The sequence below is a fragment of the Hydractinia symbiolongicarpus genome, chromosome 4 (assembly GCF_029227915.1).
Source record: "Hydractinia symbiolongicarpus strain clone_291-10 chromosome 4, HSymV2.1, whole genome shotgun sequence".
NCBI classification, from domain to species: Eukaryota; Metazoa; Cnidaria; class Hydrozoa; order Anthoathecata; family Hydractiniidae; genus Hydractinia; species Hydractinia symbiolongicarpus.
In genome coordinates this window covers 694,457-716,741 of record NC_079878.1, presented here as the reverse complement: position 1 = coordinate 716,741, position 22,285 = coordinate 694,457, and the positions used below count along the sequence as shown (strand labels likewise).

Sequence of the window (22,285 nt, the reverse complement as noted above, 5' to 3'; positions counted from 1 at the left end):
ATACTATACTTTACTTTACTATACTATACTATACTATACTATACTATACTATACTATACTATACTATACTATACTATACTATACTATACTATACTATACTGTACTATACTATACTATACTATACTATACATTTAGTTTGCGTGTAGCTGAAAATACCGAACAAGTTCTGCAATTTTTATAACACATTGGAATCAATATACACAACAAGATTAATTTCTTTCCCAAGATTAATTCACGTAAATTTATTGTTCTGTCTTACAAAAACTTTGACGTTATTATATATTCGTTTGACGTCAATCGCTCAAGATTAGTAAAGCCAGTCCACTGCACTTATTATATTCCAAATACACTTCTAAATTGTTTATTTTCAAAGTGTTTATTTCATTTATACTATTATCACCTATTTGCCCCAAAACAAATTAGTTAGCAATTTTGGTGCGATTGTTTAAATTCGGCAGTTTATAAAAAATGTAACTTTATAAAATTTACTGATTTTTTACTACGTGAAGTGCCCATCTGGGGCTAAAATTAGCCTTGCAAAGCATAAACGATTAGGATGTTAATACATCATTAATGCTGTTTAAACCGAATATCTCATTAGTCGTTTTACAATAGGACAACACCCTACACATATTTGGATCAGCAAATTAAATCGACTTAATCTTAACCCTTCAAGGCCTTACGATTTTTAAAATGTTCAAGAACAGTTTCAGAATAACTTTGCTTTTTTTATCTCTCACTAAACGGAAAGCCATTTCTCAACGAATATTTAGCTGCGCCCTTAATTGGTTAAAATATTTCTGTAAAATGTTTTTTTTTGTTATATGGACAGGTCATAGGTGACGTCACAACGAATTTTCAAAATTTATTAAATGTTTGATTGCTTGGCTTTACCAAAAATAGAATATTAAAGGGGCTACGAAACGGTTCAATAAGCTTAATCCCTGCATATTTCGAAGAATGGTGTGTAATTAACAGACCACTCAAAAGGTCAAGGTGCAAGAATTATACACATATAGGTGAATATTTATCATAGCACATCCGTATTGCATTCTAAACAGAGAATGCTTCACCCCGATCAGAACTCTGATCATGACGGGCGAGTATAATGCGTGTAAGTCATATTGAAGAAGAACTACTTTGTTCATCACTAACATACTGTCAAGCAGTGAGCGGGATTCGATCCGCGGTCCCCAGAACTGGGAGCCGCAGACAAACCCACTACACTACGTGCGGCAACATGTTAGTGACAAACTTAGATAGTTTATCCGGATGGTGTGTATACATATAGATTCGATCCGCGGCTCCCAGTTCTGGGGACCGCGGATCGAATCCCGCTCAATGCTTGGCAGTATGTTAGTGATGAACAAAGTAGTTCTTCTTCAATATAAATTATACACACTTTAGAACTACACAGACGTCTAAACAACATGAATACTTACTTTTTATGACCAATTAGCTTTATTTTCTAAAAAAAAAAATATTCCTTCAGTATTCTTTTTGGCGGTAAAATAAGCTACGGTCTGTAAAATATATTAAGTATCAGTAAATAGAAAGTTTGTTTTGATAAGGAATCAAGACAACACGAGGAGCCGTATTTGTTAAAAAATGTTATGTTGCTAGCTTTAAGAAGGTAATTAATACCTCTGGCTTTGTGTACAATAAACTTATGTCTCTATGCAAAACATCTAAGGATATTATCTAGCCAGCTAGTTCAAAAAGTGTGAAGTTTATTTTGCTAGAAAGCTTGAGTTAAAAGCAAGGTAAGTACTTACACCTTTTCTGTCTTTTTTAGTTATAATTGGATGCCCAATTTGATATTTAACATGATGTAAGATGTTGTTTTTATCCTTAGTTATAAAATTTTTCACCGCAATTAGCTCGACTTTTGTGTGAGTTACTAAAGTCGAAAACCAAAAAAAAGGTTTAAAAAATGGTTTAAATAGACCTACTGAAAACATTGCAGCATACCATTTCAGTTAAAGATTTTTACTTTTAAACACAAAAACAAACACAAAATCAATAAAAACTGCAATTTTTAAACTTTTGTTCTCGTTATTTCCAATTTTGCTGAGGCTCTATCTATAAAGTTTGATCCTGAAGACCTTTTTTAAGATCTTGATTGAATATATGACACTACAAATGCTTCTAGCCTTCTTTTTGTGTCATTTCCCGTAATCATTACTTTTATAATTTGGTTAAAATTCGTTCAGAAGACTTACCCATACATTTTTTGACATCATAAATCTTGTCCGAAAATTTTTCTGCCGATATAAAAAAATGTGTCCGTCCGCCGAAAATTTTAGTACTTAATGTAAATACAACAAGAAGAAGATTCAGATATAGCGATATATACCTTATCAAGACTAATATTTACACACTAAATAACACTTAAAGAACTCATCTAAAATAGATCACTCCGTAAAAATAAAAACGTGCAAAAACATGTTGTTAATTAAAACTCGTACAAATCGGCATATTTTGAGGCTTAAATTTTGTAAATTATAATTGATACGGATAGGTATTTAACCTAATGTTTATAAAAAATGTCTAAATAATTAACATTAAGTTCAAAAACTGTTTATTCTTCCTTTTTGGCTAATCCAAAATTTTGAAGTTTATTTAAATATTCTTCAACAAGTTTGATGTACTTTACGATATCGCAAATTTTGGCTGTACGGTAGAGCGTATCCTTCAACAAACCAGTATAAAACATTAATCCTTCAACAAACTCCATAGCACGTCGGTTGAAATGTTTCGACTTACTCATCGCGCATGCTACGGTCAAATTCTCCATCAGCTTGTAGCAATCATGCAACAAACCAAATGCTTGATTAGTTACGCCAAGCAACGATGAAGATGGTACGTGATTTAACTTTCGGATTTCCTTGTTTACCTTCAGTTTTGTTTTCCAAACATTCACACCAGTAGACAGCATAGCATACTTTACAGCTTTCCTTTGAAATTTAACTACTCTAGAGCTGGTATTGCTATCGTCCAAGCTGGTGAAAGTCATCTTTTGGTCATCAGCCATTGAACAGCTTGTATGCTGTGCAAATGATTTCAAACAATACCAACAAAATGATTTACCACAAATGCACGACATGTAATTACAACCTCCATTTTTCACGATGGGATTTCTACAGAAAGGGCATTTTTTGTAAACGATTTCCACTTGAAATAAATTTCCATTTTGATCCAAAACCGTACCAATATCTGATTGTTTTTGTTCTTGATAATTTTGAAAAGCTTCACATGAGGACGGCCAGTGATCAACATTTTGGCAGTTAAAGCACCAATTTTTAGTACATTTGCATCTCACGATAGGGTTATCAACAATAACTTTATTGCTTAAGCTTACATCAGTAGGATTTACTGCCACAACTTTGCAACGACTGTTCGGACAAAATTTCATTGACTCATTCTTTAGTACGTAAGCCTCCATTTTTTTCTTTATAACCATGGAAAACTCCTGGGGACTTATAAGCTGCAAAATGGTAACCACATCTAATTTGTTACTGCATTGAAACTCAGGGCATAACAGTTGGAAATATCCCGAGTTCATTTGGGTGCTTACGTATTTTTCCAAACAGCTCTTACATGCATAATGATTGCACTTCTTTAAATGTATGATCACAACAGAAGAAAAGCAAATTGGGCAGGTTGTTTTAGACTGTGATTCAATATTGTCAACAAAACGCTGATTCAAGTCGTCAAAAACATCTGGAAAAAAGTTGTTAAATTCAACCAGATCTATTTTTGGTTTAAAACATTGCAACATAGATGATGAAAATTCTTTCTCCAAATGATTATGTTTCATAGTGACAGAGTTCAAGCCTTTAAAAGCATAGTTGACCAAATTTAAGATATCAAAATTTTTCTCACTTACTGGAAATTGTTCAATATTGCTATTAAATGTTTTAATGTTGACTGTGGAAAAGCCATCCACATACTCAGATTCGATTGTAAACAAAATGGCAGCATCTGCTAAATCTGTAGTGCTTTTAAAAATTGCAAAAGATCGTGGGTAAGAGGCTCCTTCTCTGTACTGACACCCAAAAAGCCTTTTGAGATTCTCACATTTTATTTGGCTGCTATCTATTTTTAATGAGAACTCTAAACTTTTCTTTGACGATTTCCTTTTCATTTTTTTATCAGATAAAGTCCTGTCATTATTAATTTCAATTGCAGCATCCATACTAACAAATTCATTGTTACAATTGGTTACTTCGATTATTTCATAACTTCCCTTATCGTGCTTCTTTGTGAATTGACCGGATGCTGGATTGACTCTTTCTAACTGATGGTCTATGTTTGCATTTAAGTTGTGTGGAATATTTGCATGTTTCTTGTCCACAACGAACATATTTAAGCTGTAACCACCAGTTTTAAAATTTGATCTTACTGCGTCTTCACAATAGTCTTCACTGTCTGTTATATCACTATCGACGTATACTTCCCCATTTTTTTCATAATCAACTAGTTTGCAACAATTTTTCGATTCCCTGTGATGTTTATTATTCTTCGGTTCAGAATAAGTTTTTCTTTTATCATTATGGTAACACCATGTATTCGTCTTTGTTTTGACAGATGATTCAATAGTATAAACAATTTCTGCTTTATCTTCACAACGTAATGTTGGTAAATTAGCTCTCCTAAATAAAGTCAAAATAATTTGTGCTACATGCTTTGCCACCTTCCTAGTTCTATTTGCTAAAATTGAACTTCGCAGAAAGTTAAACTTTTTTTTGGTAAAGTGCTGAATTTTGGTGGTTAATAAAATAATTGTTAGTCCCTATAAGATCAACTTTAAAGGCCAACTTATCTCAATAAACTGAAAATAAAATAAAACTAATAGGCTATTTGCAAAAAATAATGCATTGAAAAAACCTCAGAATGATCCATTCATAATAGAAAACCTATATTATATACACTAAATTATCAATTATACACTAAATTATCAATTTATCAATATTATTTTATATGTATAATAATTCCGAGCTCAAGATTTATTAGCATTTGTTAAAAAAGGTCAACATTGAAACCAAAAATGAAACAAATCATTAGCTATAAGGGTCAAATAGTAAATAAAACAAGGAAAACAAGTAAAATATATAAAACAAGACTTTATTTTTAGTGCAAAAATGATATTGTGTAAATATTAAATTGGCTACACAATGAAAAAACACAAAACAGTCATTTTTTATGCACTGAAGCAAAGAATAATTGTATAGAATATAAGATATTTTAAAATTTTAAGTATCTATATAATAATGTGTTTATTTTCCTTTGATGTAGCTAAAAAAGTTATGTCTCAAATGTTAATTGACAAATTTAACATGCAACCTCAATAACATTAATGTAACGCCAATATTAAATTAAAGAAGCCATTACAATGCACTTAAAACTTTAAGTCCAAAAAACTTGGAAATAAGTTGGTGACGTAAGTTACCCACACGGTGATTTCTCACTGTGTGGGTAACTGGGGACCACCTGGGACCAATTTGGGCCAGTTGGGTGACTTTGCAGAAGTCAGCAAAAGCGCATCATCCTATTATATACAATTTCCAATGTAATCCTGTCTAAGTGGATTTTTTTATGGGCCTTATTGACTAGTATATATATATATATATATATATATATATATATATATATTAAAAATTTGCTTACCATTTTTTGGATTCTCTGGCATGTTCGTTGGAACTGGAATCTAAAACATATTTGCAACTGTTTCTTAAATTGTTTGCAAACATCCAATCACCAGGCTTTTCCAATAAAACAACACCACTTTTTTCATGCGAAAATTGATTTGACATTTCTTTCAACTTTTTTGCTTTTTTTTTTGGTCGCTTGACACTAAGTTTTTCTTTTGCTTCTGGTACTTCCTGCAGGGTTTCTTTAAGATGGGCTGGTAGATGCCATCTTCCCTTTTTGTTCATGGAAAATCTTACATTAGAATTGGAATTAAGAGAAGCATTATCTGTGGCCCAAGCATTAATTGATATTCCATCATCAATCCAAAATTTATTCTGTCTTTTCTCATCATTTAGTAAGGTACCAGAAACATGATCCGTTTTCCTTGTGATAAATGAAGTTGATGAAGCTTTTCCAACAGATGTAACTCCTGTAAAACAATAATATAAAAAAATAAAAAATGATAATACCTTGAGGAAAGAAATTGTTTTCTCATAAATTTGCAAATTTTAAGGTTTAAAAAATTATTTTTGTGATGCTAGCTGGCTATAGCTAAATATTTGCATTCTTAATCTTTTAGCATAAAATATTGCGATTTTTTTATTTTACTTTAGGGTTAACCTCAATTGTCTAATTATCCAGTTAACTACCAAGTTACCATTTAATTTCAAGTTTTCTCTGCCTTTTTAAAAAATTAAAAAAGCTTTTTTACGCACCTCGTTTATAACTATTTCTTAAAGTGTTTCCAGTGTTACCACCGTGCTTGCACTTTTTCAACACCATGCTTACTCCAGTATTGAACTGAGTTAGCTTGTTTTAACTGGAATTTCATTTTGACTCGTATTTAAAACAAAAATGTGAGCTAAGCCTGGTGCAATCAGTTTGTCAAAACAGCTGAACGAATGTTTTTATTTTTCGGCTAATGGTGCAATATTGCATTTCTAGCTAACCTCAAACCTCCGGCCCCCAGCCCGGCTGATCAACCCTGTCCTCGATAAATTTTCCTCGTCTCTCTCCGAGCTTCTCTTATTCTCTTTTCTGTACAGGGCGCGGGACCCGAAATAGAAAAAGAAGCCCCTAGGGTCGATGTTGTGTGCGTGGAGGGACATTTAAAGACACTTTTTTTATATATATAATCAATATAAAAAGGGTTGCGGAGCGGAAACAGGTCCCCTATGCTCAAAAACGAAAAATTATACTCCACGGTGTAATCAAGAAAAATAATTTTTATTATAGCGGTTTACAGGTCTCCAGGGTTAATGTAATGTAATATATTTTTAACTTCCAAGGTATACAATGGTAAAACGTTGCAAAAAGTTCTAATATGTTAAAATTTAAAATAGACAAACAAAAAATAGAAGAGAGAAACGATAAAAATATAAAGAAATGCCATTATACCTTCAAGTCAGGAGACTCATAGAAGACAAAAATTCTTACATTAAGAACCTGCGGGATCTACCCTATGCGTAGTTCACGAGCTTGTCGATAACCCAAGATAAACTTCTTCACTTTTATATTGAAGAAGAACTACTTTATTCATCACTAACATACTGCCAAGCAGTGAGCGGGTTTCGATCCGCGGTCTTCACTTTTGATTGAAAAGTTTTAACATTTGTCCTGTAAGATTGATGGTTTCATTTTGGAGATCTTGTTCCAGATATATGGGCCGCGATACGAAATGGAAAGTCGACTGAACTTTGTTTTCCTAAATGGCGTGTAATACAACTCAGTAGATCTAGTGACATATTTGTTTTTCATCACAAAAAACGTGTTTGAGAACACCACTGTGGTTTCTTTTCTTCTTGACCTGTTCATAAAACAAAGTGTCCTAAGGATATTTATTCGAATTATGTTTATAATGTTCACACGTTGAAACAAAGGCTTTGAATGTGTCAACTTGTTCTGAAAGGTAATTATTCTCGTGGCATGTTTAAAAGTTCTTAAGTTAATGATAATGATATGTTTATTCCAGTTTACATTCTCATCAAGTATAACACATAGAAATTTAATATCTGTCACGCAGTGAACTTTATCAATTTCTACTGCCAGTTCTGGAAGGGGGTAAATTTTCTTTTTCTTTTTGTGTGTTTGATGAAAAAGGATGTATTTAGTCTTTTTTATATTTAGCAAAAGTTTGTTTGAATCAAGCCAGTCCTTTAATTTCGCTAGTTCTGTGTTCATCGTGGCAAAAGGCGTTTCTATGTTATTATGCGAGTAAAATATATTAGTATCATCCGCGAACATAATCGGCTTAGGTCGTTTACGTATATTAAAAACAAAGTGGACCAAGAATGGAACCCTGAGGAACTCCGCATTTGATTGCTAGTTTGCTTGTTTTTATTTTGTCGTCAAAACTGACATATTGTTGTCGATTACACAAGTAACTTTTAAGCCAATCAAAGTCAGATCCATTGATACCAGACGCTTTCAATTTTCCCAGTAATATGTCGTGATCAACAGTGAAATATTTAGACAGGTCAATGGAGATTCCTAAAGTATACTGACCCTTCTCAAACGAGTTTTATATGTCACCAATAAGTTGCATAATTGCATGATCTGTAGGGTGCTTGTTTCTAAATCCAAACTGTTATTCGTAAAATACTAGTCATTAGCCCGTGGAAAATCCACGGGTTCGCCCTTCCTTTTTATACCGCATTGCGTGCTTCTCGCTATTGCGCAGCTAAGCTACCATTTTGCGTGACAGACAGACAGACGTATACGGGCATTATAATATAGATTGCGTGATCAGTAAAATAATAAAATAATCTGTTATACATTATTTTTTCTAGAATTTTTAAAAATGTTGGCAAAATAGAAATTGGCTTGATAATATGTCAGTATCACCTGATTTAAAAATTGGTGTCACTTTTGCAACTTTTAATTTATACACCCTGTGATATTGACTTACTGAAAATGTTATGAATTACATGTCTTATTGCTGAAAATGTGTCTATAACGACATTACTGCAAATATTGTCATAGCCAGGTGCTTTATTGCGTTTTAAGCTGCTAAAAGCTGTATCTAATTCATTATTGCTAACGGGTAATTGTTATGTTTAAGTTTACATTTAGGCAGATATGTCGTATAGTCTTTATTGTTTCTAATATTTGCTGCTAGACTAGGTCCTACGTTAACAAAGAAATCGTTAAATGCATTAGCAATTTCATTTTCATTTTCTATTACAGTTTCACTCCTATTCACTTCTTGTAAAAAGCGCTTTCCGTACTGTGTATTTCCTATCACTTCTTTCACTACGGACCATGTTTTTTTGGGATCGCCTTTATATTTATTAAATAGGTTTGTGTGGTGATTCTTCCTACATAAGTTTTTATAAGTTTTGTAGTTTTCAATATCTTTACACGACTTAGACTTTAATTGTTTGACGTAAAGCTTTTATTTTGCCGACTTTATCAAGCCCTTTGTTATCCATGGGGATTGCAGCGATTTGGTTTTAATGCAAGTTTTTTATTAGTAAAAAGAATTTTTCATATTCTTGTGAATATATATTTAAGAAGAGCTCATATGATCGGTTTACATCCATTATATTTAATACCTCGATCCAATCGGTATGATTTAGCGAGCATTTGAAGCTATTAATAGCAGTTTAAGAATAGATTCTCGTATAAAAGTTTGTCGTTTGCTGCTTTGAAAAGGTACTTGCGATATTTTTAGAAGTAAAAAATATTGGGAAGTGGTCAGACACATCTGTTTGAACTATTCCTGACAACACTTGGTTTTCAAAAAGGTGCAGAGACAAGATAAGGGAGTTTTCTTTACCGGCAAACACATTTAAAGTTCTCTGCAATTTTTGGTGAAGGCTAAAACTATCTATTACCATCACTAAGCCAACTTTTATTTTAGTGTACAAAGAAATAAAAAGCGGGCTCAGAAGTTTATTGAAAAAATTCGTTAGCTTACTATATAAATAATAAAGTAAAAGAGGATTGTTTCTTCAGCTAATAAAGTTAGAGTAATATCGTAAAACCTGACTTTGTCACTCTACAAAATTAATTCATAAAACACGCGAAAATGGTAAACTTCATTGAATATTCTTTTTATCCCTCATCTAAAATGACAAAACTTTAAGTATTTATAACTTTCATTTACAGTTTTCAGCACGCGCTTGCAACCGCTTTTTTATTTAACTGCTTTTTTTTTTACAACCCCCACAAAATTAACGTTACCTTCTTGTGATGATATTATTTTGTCGAGATGATATTACCTCCTCCAGATCATAATACTCCTTATAAATACAAATAAGCAAACAGAGGCACGTTATTGTCACTTTAATTGCCACTTCAATTACCAAGCCAGGATAACTTTGGCATCTAGCATCTTCCAAGACAACCATATCAAAAATAAGAACAGAAATAGTCAATGCGCATGTCTTTCGCCTATAAGCCTCTGCTTTCGTGAAAGTTGTTAACTTTTATAAACAGGCTTTTATTCTGTAAGGTTTTGTGTTGTTGTTTTTTCGTATGTTTGCATGAAAAGTGATAAAAAGAAAGGGTTTGCTTGAGGATTCAATGTGTCGCAAAAGAAGTGAAATTGGAACCAGCCCCTTCTTCTCTTGGAGAACATTCACTAAAAACATGCAAGTGCGTGTTCTGAAAGGGATATAGGCTAAAAGTATCTAGCAGTGCCTATATAAAACCATACTTTTCGCTCAAAATAAAAGTCATATAACTTCAGTGAAAATTGAAATAATAATATTGAAAATTGCGATGGTTTGCTTTCAGACCGGCTTGATAAAAAAGAGTAAAAAAATTCCCCCTGATTTCCTGACTTTAGCCTTTTTTGGAGGCCCCGATAAGCTATTTTTGACAGCATATCTGTAACAAAAAAAACACAAAAAGCATTTCTCACGTCCTACCGGTAAAATACGGTAAGAATTTAATTAAAATATTAGTCACTTTGCACCACGCCTGCACAAAATGTAGTTACCTTTTCCGAATAAATTTTACTAACAAGCTTGCCATTTGTGAGCAATTTTATAAAAAAATTTTTGTGGGAAACATTTTTTCCAGAATTTTTTTTTACAATTGATCAACTTTTGTGGAACTTATTTTTGCACCTTGTTAAGTATTACAATTTTGCAGAACTTAATTTGGGGAATAGAGTCAAAAATGGTTCTATTGGGCTCTGCAAATATTTTGTCCTGTAATAAATCTTTCGGGCCTAATATGTTTACGGCGGACGTCACAAATATGTAATGTTATTTATATAGGCAATAAAATATATTACAAAATCATGTTCAGAAACAACCGCTGTTTTAAAATAGTTCTTCATGATACTCCCTGCTATATTTAAGCTGTGGTGAGAAAACAAGGATATCGTTTTGTCTTTCTAGCAACCTTGATCCCAGGGCTCTTTGTCTCTCGCTTTTTTGACTCTGAGCATAAAAAAAATTTGATCAGGCGACATTAAATGTTCGTAATGCGTGAAGTATAAAAAACAGGATCCCATTAAATCAGATGCACAACACTTATAAAAACAATTTTCACAAATTGTAAAGCCGTCTAACCAGCTAGAACTTTGGAGAAAAGCCTTTTCATAAAGTTAACTACTGAAAATCACAAAACTAAAAATATATATCTAGCCTCAGTGTGTCATTTAACGAGCGAAACTAATAAATACGACCTTTTTTTAAACATCTATTTTTTATCGTCATTGTATCTTGTATCGGGGCAATGTATCTACTTCCTGAATGTCAGTAAAGATTCAAGATGCCCTGGGGATGTGGTTGGCCGAGTTGATCAATATATAGCATGTTTTACTTTTTTTAAGCGGTAATAGCAAATTTTTGGTTTACTTCTATTGGCTGAAAATGTTATCTAGTTTCCTCGTTACTAACGACATTCTTTGCTATCTGAATTATTATTTACTACCCGTAAACGAAATGTTCGTGGTAATATTCTGTCTTGCGTCACCTTCAATAACAAATCCAACCAAACACATTTTGATGACACTAAATTATAATTCAGTAATTATGTTAAATGTTTAACTTGTTGTTATAAAATTCGTATCAGTTGCACAGATACGAACAATATGATGAATCTTCCTGCGGCAGCAAACACGTTACATTTGTTGTCATAGTCTAAAAAATTGCTTCATATTCTAATGCCTTAAAAAGCTAACTTAAAGTACTAAAATCGCATCACGAAGATGGAAAATAAGTCCCATGGGACATCGTCATTAAATAACTGCTATTGTATGTTATTTGTCTAATTATAATGAATATTGATAAACTTAGCAACAAAAAAGCAAAGCCTTTGTTAAAAAAACAACTTTCAAATTGTGTGGCTCTAACCATGTAAGGTTAACATGAAGTTATTAAATTCTGCAGTTACAGAACAAACATGAGAGAATTAGTGAGATTTATTATGTTTAGCTGTTGTTACGTAGAGCAAAATAAAAACGAAGAAAAAATAGTAAAGAATAAAGAAACTAGGAAAACCGACACCAAGCAAGACAATAAAGAAGAAGAAAATGAAAGTCGCAAAGATGTCGAAAAAGTGAAACATTGGCTTCGAAATCAACAAAACTTCCTGAAACAGACTACTCATGAAAGAGAAAATGTTGCGCAAGAGAATCTTCAAGTTTCAAGTTTAGAGAGATATGCATTTAAACGGTTAAATCAAGAAATTGTTAACAATAACATGTTTACCGCTGTAGATAAGCCGGTTCATGTTCGACTAATAAAACATAAACTCGATGAAGAATTAAACACAAAGGAAAGGCAAGTTATGAGACGAGTTGCTCTTCTAACTAAGTAACAGTGACTTCGGAAACTTAGTTAGAAAACATAGTTAGGCATAAATTTTTATTGTTGACATATTTATATACACAATATTAGGTTTTTTCTGTACAGGCTTTTCTCTATAAAACTAGTCAGTGGCCCGTGAATAAATCCACACGTTCAACCGTCCGTGTTTTCCGTGGTTTGCTACTGCGGTACCATTTTGCGCAGAGGCAGGCAGAATACGGCTATTATAGAGAACTAGTCACTAGCCTGTGGAAAACTCCCCGGGTTTGCCCGTTCTTTAAATTATCTGATGTCCTCTGCAATCCAATATAATCCAACTTGAGCAATTTTTTAATGGCAGATATAGTGACTAAGTTTTAATTGCAAAATTATCCTTGAATATACAGACTGCAGGAAATTTTATGTTTTCTGCAAATCTACGAGAAGACCACAAGAAGTTTGTAAAACTATGAAAAATTTCAAACACCATGTTGTTATGTTTACTGTTTTCAATATGATGTTATTATGTCCCCTGTAAGAAACATCATGTTGCGTGTTTTTTTAAAATCTACAAAAGAAAAACATGAAGTTTCTGACATAAAGGAAAACTTCACACATCATATTTTAGCGTTTTCTGTTTTCTATTGTGAAGTGTATTGCTTTTCCTTCTCAAAACTTGCTTTTGCATATTCTCTAAGCAGGAAATAACTGTAAACATCATGTTTGTGCGCATCACAATTTCAACGGAATACGTTGCTACCTGGCGCTTTCCCGTGTGCCTTTAATCCTAAATTTTTGGCAAGTAATCCTGGTGCTAACTTCGGCTAATCCAATCTTAAGTAGTTTAGCTTTACTGAATCTTACCAATTAAGCCAACCAATTATGTACGGGTATTGAACACGATTTGTGTCATAAGAAAAAATTTTTGTTGTTCTTCTTCAAAAGAAAAGTAATAACAAGGTTTTCAAAAAAAACAAACATTTATTTTATAAAGCTTACAGACGTAGTTCTAAAAAGAGTTCTTTCCATTTGGGAAGTAGTAATAAGTAGTCAAATGACAGATCCCTTTGAATTATTTTCGTGATATACGCTACTTACGTAATAGTTATGCAGCTGACGTGTTAAAGTCGCTTTCTTAAGCTATTTAATAAGTAGCCAGCAAAAAAAAAAAAGAACGGCGAGTCAATTCCGCGATATACGCTACTTTCGCAAAGGTTTCGTAGTTGAGAAGAGTGGCCCCAGAAGCTTTTGTCTTAATAATTTTGTCCAATTGTAGCCTCAAGAAATATGGGGTTCAAATGACATACCTAGTTGCAATATACGTACAAGTCGCAACAAGTGTAATTATTGAATATCAGGATTTATAATGCTGATTGAGCGTGTTCTTTTCCAAAAAATCAGGACACATTGAATTTAAAACTTTTTGTCCCTTCTGACACGGACATGCTTAGCTTCACTGTTGCCACAAGAAGTAAGTAATAAGTTTCCTTTCGCCCGAAATCATGTAAACATTTAAAAGGGCTAGACAAGAGAAAGAAATGAAACGAAACTTCATGTAAAGGCTGCATAAGTTCATACTTATAACAAAGCTAAAAATGCTATGATTAAGATAGCAAAAAATTCTAACTACTTAAATTAGAATAATTCAAAAATATTTTCATCTTTATCAGGTTCCCAATTTTGACCACAAGTGGAAACACAAGAGCATTGTTGTGTTTCCACTTGTATCTTACAAGTGGAAACACAACAATGTATCTTACACTCTTACAAGAGCATTGTTCGACAGCTGCAAACATTATTACTGTATGGATTTCGTTTCAAAGAGTTTCACCATCTTTTATACCTCCATAGTTGTACGGAGTAAAGCGTAGAATATTGTCTGAGCTAAATTTGGATCTGTCATGTTTGTTTCACAATTTCCATTTGTCAAACGCCCTCTCTAATCAGTTGGATCTAATTGTGTTATTCCAGCTTCGTCCCCAGGGCATCTTGTATCTTGACCCCGGGAGAACGATACGAACATGTTTGTATCGCCGTCCCGGGGTCAGAAAAGATACAAGATGCCCTGGGCACGAGGTTGGTGCTATTCCTATTTTTTGCAAAGAATTGTTTTATTTGTAGCTAATGGTTGCACTACAAATTTTAGTACAATATCTCTTGTTTCATTTTTATTATACAACATGTGTTTTCAATAAAGTTGTAACATTAACTATTGTGAAACCGTATAAATAGAGTATAAATATATTTAAATGAAATAACTAATAATTGCTAAGTGTTGCCACTAACATGTGGTATAAGAAAGAATTATTTTCGGCTAAAGAAAAATGAACTTTTCACATTCGGGTTTATTTCGTATCGGTATCACCTTGGAGATATTTTTTTATTGATCCATGCATAATTATTAGCTCTAACTGCTACTGTTGTTTTGAGAGGGAATCTTTGCAATCCTTACAAATCCTTGCTTTCAATTCACAACGGACACGTGTTATTAAATGATAATTTAACGAATCCTTTAAGTTGGTTTACGACTATAAAGATTCTATCAAATGTTATCTCCAGGACGCTTTTTTTTCCGTTGTTGCCTTATTGTGTTCTTTTCAACATCAGTTTTGTTATCAGACTCAATATTCTTGTATTTACGCAGTCTGCTGTGCTAGCAAAGAAATTGTTTATTTAGGTGAAAAGGAGACATAGTTAATGTAAATTTCTTCATTTTTTAACACTCATCACTTATATTTGATAACATTTTAAAACATATATTTTTCTTTTTCTCTATACATTTGTTTAATTGGACTTTAAAGGAGTGGTTCAGTCAAAAAAAATTTTCATTTTCGTCATTATTAGCTGCAACTTGAATGGGCTTATAATCACATTGAACTGCAACATTCACTTTATTTGCGTTACTTTGTTTTTTTCGTTTGAGTAGATACACAATTTGTTTCAGGTGTAAAGTCAGCTTGTGTACCTTTAGAATTCATCTCAAGTTCCAAGTGTTTTACTTCTTCATTGTGAATGATTGCATCTTCACATAGTTTTCGTTTGACTGCAGTCTCCTCTCTTAGAATGCCGGATCTTCGCTTTTGTGGTTGTTTTCCTGAGTTGTGAGGAAATAAAGTTGGAACAGCGTCATCTTTGAGCAAACGTCTGAGTGGTTTGTTAAGAAGTTCGTTCTAAATAAGACAAAGAATTACTTATTATAGTTTTATTTCAAAAGTTAGAACAATTTAATATGTGTTATACCTTTCCTCCAAGGTTATACAGACCTGTAAATCTCTTGTAAAACATGAATTCTCAAAATGCTGATGACAAATCTTCGCCTCTTTAGGTGGGTTTTCTCTTTTAATGTTAGCTAACCATTTCTTTTTCAAGGTAATGTTTGACGGAAAACGAAAAAAACTGATATTTTTTTCTCTATTTTTTGTAAAAGTATTATTACTACAACCAACAACAACACACCAGCCCATTTTAATAAAAAAATTGCTATCTTTTTAATGTTGTTTTTAATTTCGTTTAAACTTTCACTTTCTCAAACCTTTTGACACTATCTCCTCACATGCTGTTTTTTTCAACATATGCCCCAATGATGTCAGAATATTTAATTAGTTTAAAACCACTGTAAAAACACTTATGCATATTAGGCCTTAATTGCATAAACTTTCGTTAAAAAGAAAAATAAATATACTTTTATAAATATATTAAGCATTTAAAACAAAATTTAAAGAAGAAAAATTTAATGAATTTTAAGTGAACCACTCCTTTAAAAGGTGTGATCATAAATTTGTTTAATTGGACTTTAAAAGCTGTGAAAATTCGAGATAAATGATGAAAGATGAATGATGTTAAGAAATGTTTCAATATATTTTTTCTAACTTATCTTACAGTTGTTCTATTTCTCTTTTTATTCTCCCAGTATATAGTAATCTCCTTCTCCAAAGATGGAAAAGCTCTGAGGAGAAGCGTAAATAGTATTGTGTTGCTGACACCCCTGAAAAATATGTAAATATATTTTTAATATTTTGCACATTTCTTTCGATAGTCATCGCAATCGAAAGTTAAGAAGAAAAAAAACTAAAAAAAAAATCAAAATTTTACAACTGTGCAGAACAAGATGAGAATTAATTTGATAACCAGATGAGAATAGTCTTGGAGTTTTTTTTTCAAAACCGCATTTCTCAACCATAACTATACTGCATTCCAATGGTATCTTCTTGACTCCATAAAAATAAAGATTTTATGATTTTAGTTCTGTGAAAATAAGAATCATATTTAAGGACGTGACAGTACATTGGAAATGGCAGAATCAGATTGACCAGTATTTACTGCCTGTTTTACTTAAAGAGAGATAATGTTTAAATTCTTTTTACTTGGGCTAGCTGCAATCCAAATAACGTTCGTTGGGACAGCTTTATATACTCCAGATGAAGAAATACCTGATGGAAGTATAACAAAATATTTTAAAGGGAAAACTGAAATAAGCTGCCTGTTGCATTGCGAAAGAGATGAACAATGCGACCGAGTCATTTTTAAGTTGCAGAATAAACAGATGAGAAATGGAGAGTGTTGGTTTGTGGAAACAAACACAGGTAGTATACAGAAATTGAAAAAAGATAAATCAATTAAAAGCTATAAAAAGGTGAGTTTAAAAAAAATAGGAGAAACTGGACAATGTTAATAATAACTGCTCTTTACATTTCATCAAAACCACTTGCAGACTGAGAAAATTTCAATTTCTAAAAGCACGATTTATTACTTAAAACTAGAATGAGGAGGGGTTAAAATGATTTAGTCCCCAATAGCCTAAATATGATCACAAATGCTTGCAATGAAGAATAGTTTATTTTAATTCGGTCTGAAGTTCATTGTTTCTACATAAAACGTGTGTTTTGCTAATTTTTACACTCACTTTTATATGATTATATTTTCTTGCAAAATATAGGATTTTATATTTCTTATCTTTGTCAATCAGCTTTAATTTTTTTTTGAACTAAATAACATTAAACATAAAATTAATAAGAAGAATAAGAATAAAAAATGATATACCAATATTTGCAATATAAGGGGAAATAAGACATTTTATTTACTTTAAGAACGCCCAAGACATTGAAAAAAAAAATCATTCCGCAAAAATCCGCCGTCCATGATATATGAGGGAAGTCATACCAAACGCGGGTTAACGCGGTAATTTTTCAGACATTTTAATGGGGAGTTTTAAACACGGGCAACAGTGAAGAAAATAACAAAGTTTCAAAATATAAATGTTAGAATAAGTATAAGCTAACAGTTATTTGACTTAAGACTGTTTATTTCAAAAAATACCATAAGCTTCTTTTTTTTTAATTTTTTATTTTTTTACGTAATATTGTCATGAATTTTAGATAATGCCCGAATATCTAGCACAACCTGTATGTCATTTTGGGGATCTTGTTGTTACGAATACATCTATAGAATACAAGTGCCAATGCAAACGTAAGTAGTTTTTTAAGTGAATTAAAGTTAATTTTCGTTTTCCACCCTGAAGGCTTTAGTTTTTTGATTGCGGCTGTGTCTTCAGATATTTTGATTAAGTTTTTAACATTTGTAAGTATTAAGAAGTGCACTTTTTAAGCCCTGTGTTACCAGCCCTTATATTTTGAGCGAAAAACATCTGCGTCAGACAAGGCCAAAACATCGACATGCAATATATTGGCCATAACTCGTAGTCACTCTATTTTGATATCCTAAAAAAAGGTGCATATAAAAGAGAACTAAAATTCATTCCGGCATTTGTCAAACTCAGTCAGCATTGAAGGGGCAGCTGGACAATAATCGTGTTTATTGACGGGAAAAGACATAATGTTTTAAGTTTTTTAGAAAATCTTATGTTAATAAACAACCACAGAGTTTAACAATCAGTCTTAGATTTGCCAAAAAATAAGCAACTTTTGATACCATTCTCCCAAATTATTTTAAATATTTTCCATGTAGTAACATGCAAGTTAAAAAGCCACAATAAAGTATAAATGTTATATTTTAGAAGAACTACTTTCTTCATCACTAACATACTGCCTGGCAGCAAAGTGGGATTCGATCCACGGTCCCCAGAACTGGGAGCCGCAGACGAGCCCACTACACTACGTGCGGCAATATGTTAGTGATGATTTCAAATAGTTTATCCGGATGGTGTGTATGCATTAGTGAAAATATAAAATTTTATGACAGATACGTTCTATTACTTACCTGATTGACATCTTCTGAATTTTGTGATATTTAATTTATGGTTCAATTTATTTTTATTTTTTTTTTCGCGTGTTTATCGAGCTATAATGTCGTTGTTTTATCTTCCAGAACAAGCAAGCAAGTTTTTAATATTAAGATATTTCACAGGTGAGTGGACATTGTTAAAACGTAATGTCTGCTTTGGAACACATCCCAACGAATTCGGAACATTTGAAATACAAAACAACGCAGTTATGACTGACATAAAATTGGTGCATGTTGGCAAAGGTGGTGTAACATGCATAGCGAATACTCCATTGACCAAATGGGGATGCGATCATAATCAACAATTCGTCATTGGAAATATCGGTGTAATAATTACAGATAATCAAAACACAATACTTTATCCATCCATGGAATATCATATTTGGAGCGGTTTTTTTTCCGTACCGGGATACAACGCCAACTCGCCCTACTTGATTTTTAACGCCAAAAATCACACTGTTAAAAAAGGAGAAGAGTTGAGATTACATTATGCTGAAACTTTATTCGGATACCATGAAAACAACAACGGTACATCATGTGCGGATATTTACGCGAAGTTGTGTGATGCATAAATGAACTGCTGATTTTATTTTGTTTTAACGTCCTTGGGGATGCCATCCTAACGGTTGGCTTTTCCTCCCCTCTGACTGTAACTATGATATATTACCGCCAGAGAACCGTATACCATTGTTCTAATTTCCTTGCCTGCCACACAAGTCGGCTAGCGGTCAGTACATGGCACTAAAAGGGCTGACAAAACTGCATTTAAAGTACGCCGGAGTGCGTACCTGATCCTAAAACCTTATGATTACAAGTCGAAACACTACCACTACACCATCTCCGCTGAGTGTATTTTTAAGACGTAATTGTTCCTATTTTTGCTTTTTTAAAATATGAAGTAGCTGCACTTGCAACACATTATGTTATTTAAAACCTCTCCTGTCTTTAAAGTTTTCAACTTTTTATTTCAAAACAACACTCTGGCTTTAAAACAAAGAATTATTATGTCCCTTAAACATGTCAGGCGTGTTTCAACCTATCGAATATTTTACTAATTAGGAAGAGTGCTTCAAATTAAAATTGTTTCGTTACTTTAACTGAAGGAAAATATTTGACCTAAATTTTTTGCTAAAGTTTTGTTTGTAAAATTTTGAACTCTTTAAAAATGCTGGAAGTTTTTTTGCCTCGGAGGAAAACATCTTTCTCTCTCTTTAACTCTTACAAAATAATATACATAATTCCGTCACATGAATCTCTACTAGAAACCTTTTATTTAGTGCCCGTTTTTAAGATAATTAAATTGCCATGGAATGGCGGAATTACGTAGGGTAACAAACACAAGACACGTACTTCGTTATACGGCTCCGTATACCATTTCCTTCCAAGCTTGAACCTTTCAAAATCGTATTTTTAAAGAAGATTGGAAACATTTGGTCTCCCTTCAATTTTTTTTGTCGACTTTAATTATGGTATGAATTGTAAAAAATTTATAACCACATCCTTGATTTGTTATTCTCTGGTTTAAGTTTAACATATTTATTTTATATAACGAATGTTTTATACAGGATAAGCAATTTAAAAATATTTACAATCAATAAGTGAAAAACCTTTTCTCGATATGCGTCCTGTAGTAATTAAAATGCATGTATTAGTAAAAAATTATAAAATATTATGAACAATGAAGAAAACGTATGTATTAGTAAAAAAATATTAAAAAATTATCAAAATATCAACAATAAAACGTTAAAGTCAAGGAAGACAAAACAGAGCTCTCTTAAAAAACGGAGAAAAAAAAGTAAATATACAAATAAAATAAAAAATAAAATCGGACAAACAAACACTATTTTCCAAAATTTCACAGTAAGTTTGGTACTGCGAGATTTTACAAAGAGATGAATAAGGCCTGTCGAAAATGTTGACACGCAGCTGGTAACATCGAAAAAAATTTCAGTAAATTTTTCTCAAAGCCAGGTGGAACTATGAATCTATTTGCAATGTGTCTATTATAATGTCAATTTAATGAGTACCACAAGGACATGATCTTTTTGCTGGTTTCCTTGCTGGTTATATTTTGTGCTTTACCATAATACCACACAATTGAATCTTCCTTCGTATAAGCCAGCATAAAAATAAAACATTTCAGGAGATTCTTTTAATGACTTATAGCAAAATTTACTGGCTGAAAGAGTTTTTTTTCTGTTTCTAAGTCCATGTATTTCATTCATTTTATTTGTATAGTCACCTAATTTCGTGTGTTAGTTTGAAATATAATGTTTTTCAGCAACCTCGTATTATTTAAATCGTTGGTTCTTGTACCTTGTCACATAATTCTGACATTTGAAAGCGCTTTGTTTTTCCTGAGTATCAAGAAAAATTTACGAAATTCCAGAGAAAAAGTTCATATAGTTGAGGGAGTCAGAAAACAATGATGCTTCACACTACTTTAGAAATAACTTTTAAAAAACAGTGAACTAAGTCACTTACCAGATACAAAAAGTAAATGGCACATTTTGACGTTCTTTATCAAGTCTTCTGATCATTCAATTGTAGTCAGCCATCTCTTTTTCAATACAGGATGCTTTTTATTCAAAATTTTGTAAAATCAACCTCATCACCTGTCTTCCGAGGATTTCTACAATTTCAACAACTATCTGGTATTGTTATGAAAATAATAGTTTATTAAAGTATTTGAAAATAATAATATCTACACAGCATAACACGTCTGTTCTCCTCAATAATCTCCAACTAAATGTTCTGTGCGCCCTCAATATTTTGCCTGTTGATTTTTTTCAAGCATGCGCAAAAAAGTCGTAAAACGTCAACATTGAAATACGTTAGAAATTAGCTAAAAAAAATGTTGCATCCTAAAAATTTCATATAGCTAAATTCTCAACAAAATTGACTGAAAATTGCTATTCTTGTTCAAATATATGTCTGTGTTTATATAGATTAAATTCTATTGAAACAAAAAAAAAAAATAGTAGCATTTGTACCTTTTAGCATACATTTTTTTCTTTTTGGATCAAACTAAAAATGTAAACAAATTGATGCATCTTTTTTGAAATTTGGTAGCCTACAAGCAAATCCAGCTCTTGTGTATTACTTTTCTTTTTCTTCTAATACTGGTGGCTTAACCCTTGTAATTCTTTGGTCACTGATGGATTACCAGTAATCAGACGCTAATAATACCTGGTTATCTCTATAGCAATACCCGGTTATCTCTATAGTAATACCCGGTTATCTCTATAGTAATAGTCATATTTTGTCTGTCTGCTTAAAATTGCTATATTTCGCCCAGCTTTATTTTAAACCCATGTGCAATTAATGTACAAACCAATTTTAAGATGTTGGCTACAAACGTAGATATCGAGGTAGCATGTTGCAAAGCCAGCTAGCTAGCCTTATTATTCAGTTTGGTATAACAGCTTTTTATCCCAGCTAGCATTATTTTTTTTTCTGTTAGCTATCTTTACCTATCTTACTTTTACTAAGCTGCAACTGTGGGCTGTGGCTACCCAGCTGTTAACTACCTCTTGCTAAAAAGTAAAAGCAGCAAAATCAATTGGGTGCAACCAAATTTTCAAATAGTAACTTTTTAGAATTTT

At 32.3% G+C, this 22,285-nt stretch overlaps 3 protein-coding genes across 3 annotated transcripts; 1 reads left to right on the top strand and 2 right to left on the bottom strand.

Moving 5' to 3' along the window:
* Nucleotides 1-2,335: 2,335 nt before the first annotated feature.
* Nucleotides 2,336-6,595, bottom strand: LOC130640749 (uncharacterized). Its single transcript, XM_057447281.1, has 3 exons — nucleotides 6,411-6,595; nucleotides 5,671-6,124; nucleotides 2,336-4,655 (listed from the first exon to the last, which is right to left on the bottom strand). Exons 1-3 carry the CDS (start codon nucleotides 6,475-6,477, stop codon nucleotides 2,582-2,584), a joined length of 2,595 nt encoding a protein of 864 aa, XP_057303264.1. The 5' UTR covers nucleotides 6,478-6,595; the 3' UTR covers nucleotides 2,336-2,581.
* Nucleotides 6,596-14,625: 8,030 nt separating this feature from the next.
* Nucleotides 14,626-16,187, bottom strand: LOC130640748 (THAP domain-containing protein 1 A-like). Its single transcript, XM_057447280.1, has 2 exons — nucleotides 15,704-16,187; nucleotides 14,626-15,610 (listed from the first exon to the last, which is right to left on the bottom strand). Exons 1-2 carry the CDS (start codon nucleotides 15,902-15,904, stop codon nucleotides 15,341-15,343), a joined length of 471 nt encoding a protein of 156 aa, XP_057303263.1. The 5' UTR covers nucleotides 15,905-16,187; the 3' UTR covers nucleotides 14,626-15,340.
* Nucleotides 16,188-16,499: 312 nt separating this feature from the next.
* LOC130640747 (uncharacterized) lies at nucleotides 16,500-19,362 on the top strand. The gene is made up of 3 exons (XM_057447278.1): nucleotides 16,500-17,073; nucleotides 17,816-17,906; nucleotides 18,804-19,362. Exons 1-3 carry the CDS (start codon nucleotides 16,786-16,788, stop codon nucleotides 19,250-19,252), a joined length of 828 nt encoding a protein of 275 aa, XP_057303261.1. The 5' UTR covers nucleotides 16,500-16,785; the 3' UTR covers nucleotides 19,253-19,362.
* Nucleotides 19,363-22,285: the final 2,923 nt, after the last annotated feature.

Bases quoted from the DNA above. Each gene is read 5' to 3' on its own strand.
- LOC130640749 (XM_057447281.1), bottom strand. From the start codon at position 6,477: ATGGTGTTGAAAAAGTGCAAGCACGGTGGTAACACTGGAAACACTTTA. The intron at 6,125-6,410 runs GTGCGTAAAAAA...ATTGTTTTACAG, and splicing joins AAGAAATAGTTATAAACGAG to GAGTTACATCTGTTGGAAAA. The intron at 4,656-5,670 runs GTAAGCAAATTT...GACTTTATTTAG, and splicing joins GCCAGAGAATCCAAAAAATG to GAGAGCTAATTTACCAACAT.
- LOC130640748 (XM_057447280.1), bottom strand. From the start codon at position 15,904: ATGGGCTGGTGTGTTGTTGTTGGTTGTAGTAATAATACTTTTACAAAA. The intron at 15,611-15,703 runs GTCTGTATAACC...TGTCTTATTTAG, and splicing joins GTTTTACAAGAGATTTACAG to AACGAACTTCTTAACAAACC.
- LOC130640747 (XM_057447278.1), top strand. From the start codon at position 16,786: ATGTTTAAATTCTTTTTACTTGGGCTAGCTGCAATCCAAATAACGTTC. The intron at 17,074-17,815 runs GTGAGTTTAAAA...CATGAATTTTAG, and splicing joins CAATTAAAAGCTATAAAAAG to ATAATGCCCGAATATCTAGC. The intron at 17,907-18,803 runs GTAAGTAGTTTT...GATATTTCACAG, and splicing joins ATACAAGTGCCAATGCAAAC to GTGAGTGGACATTGTTAAAA.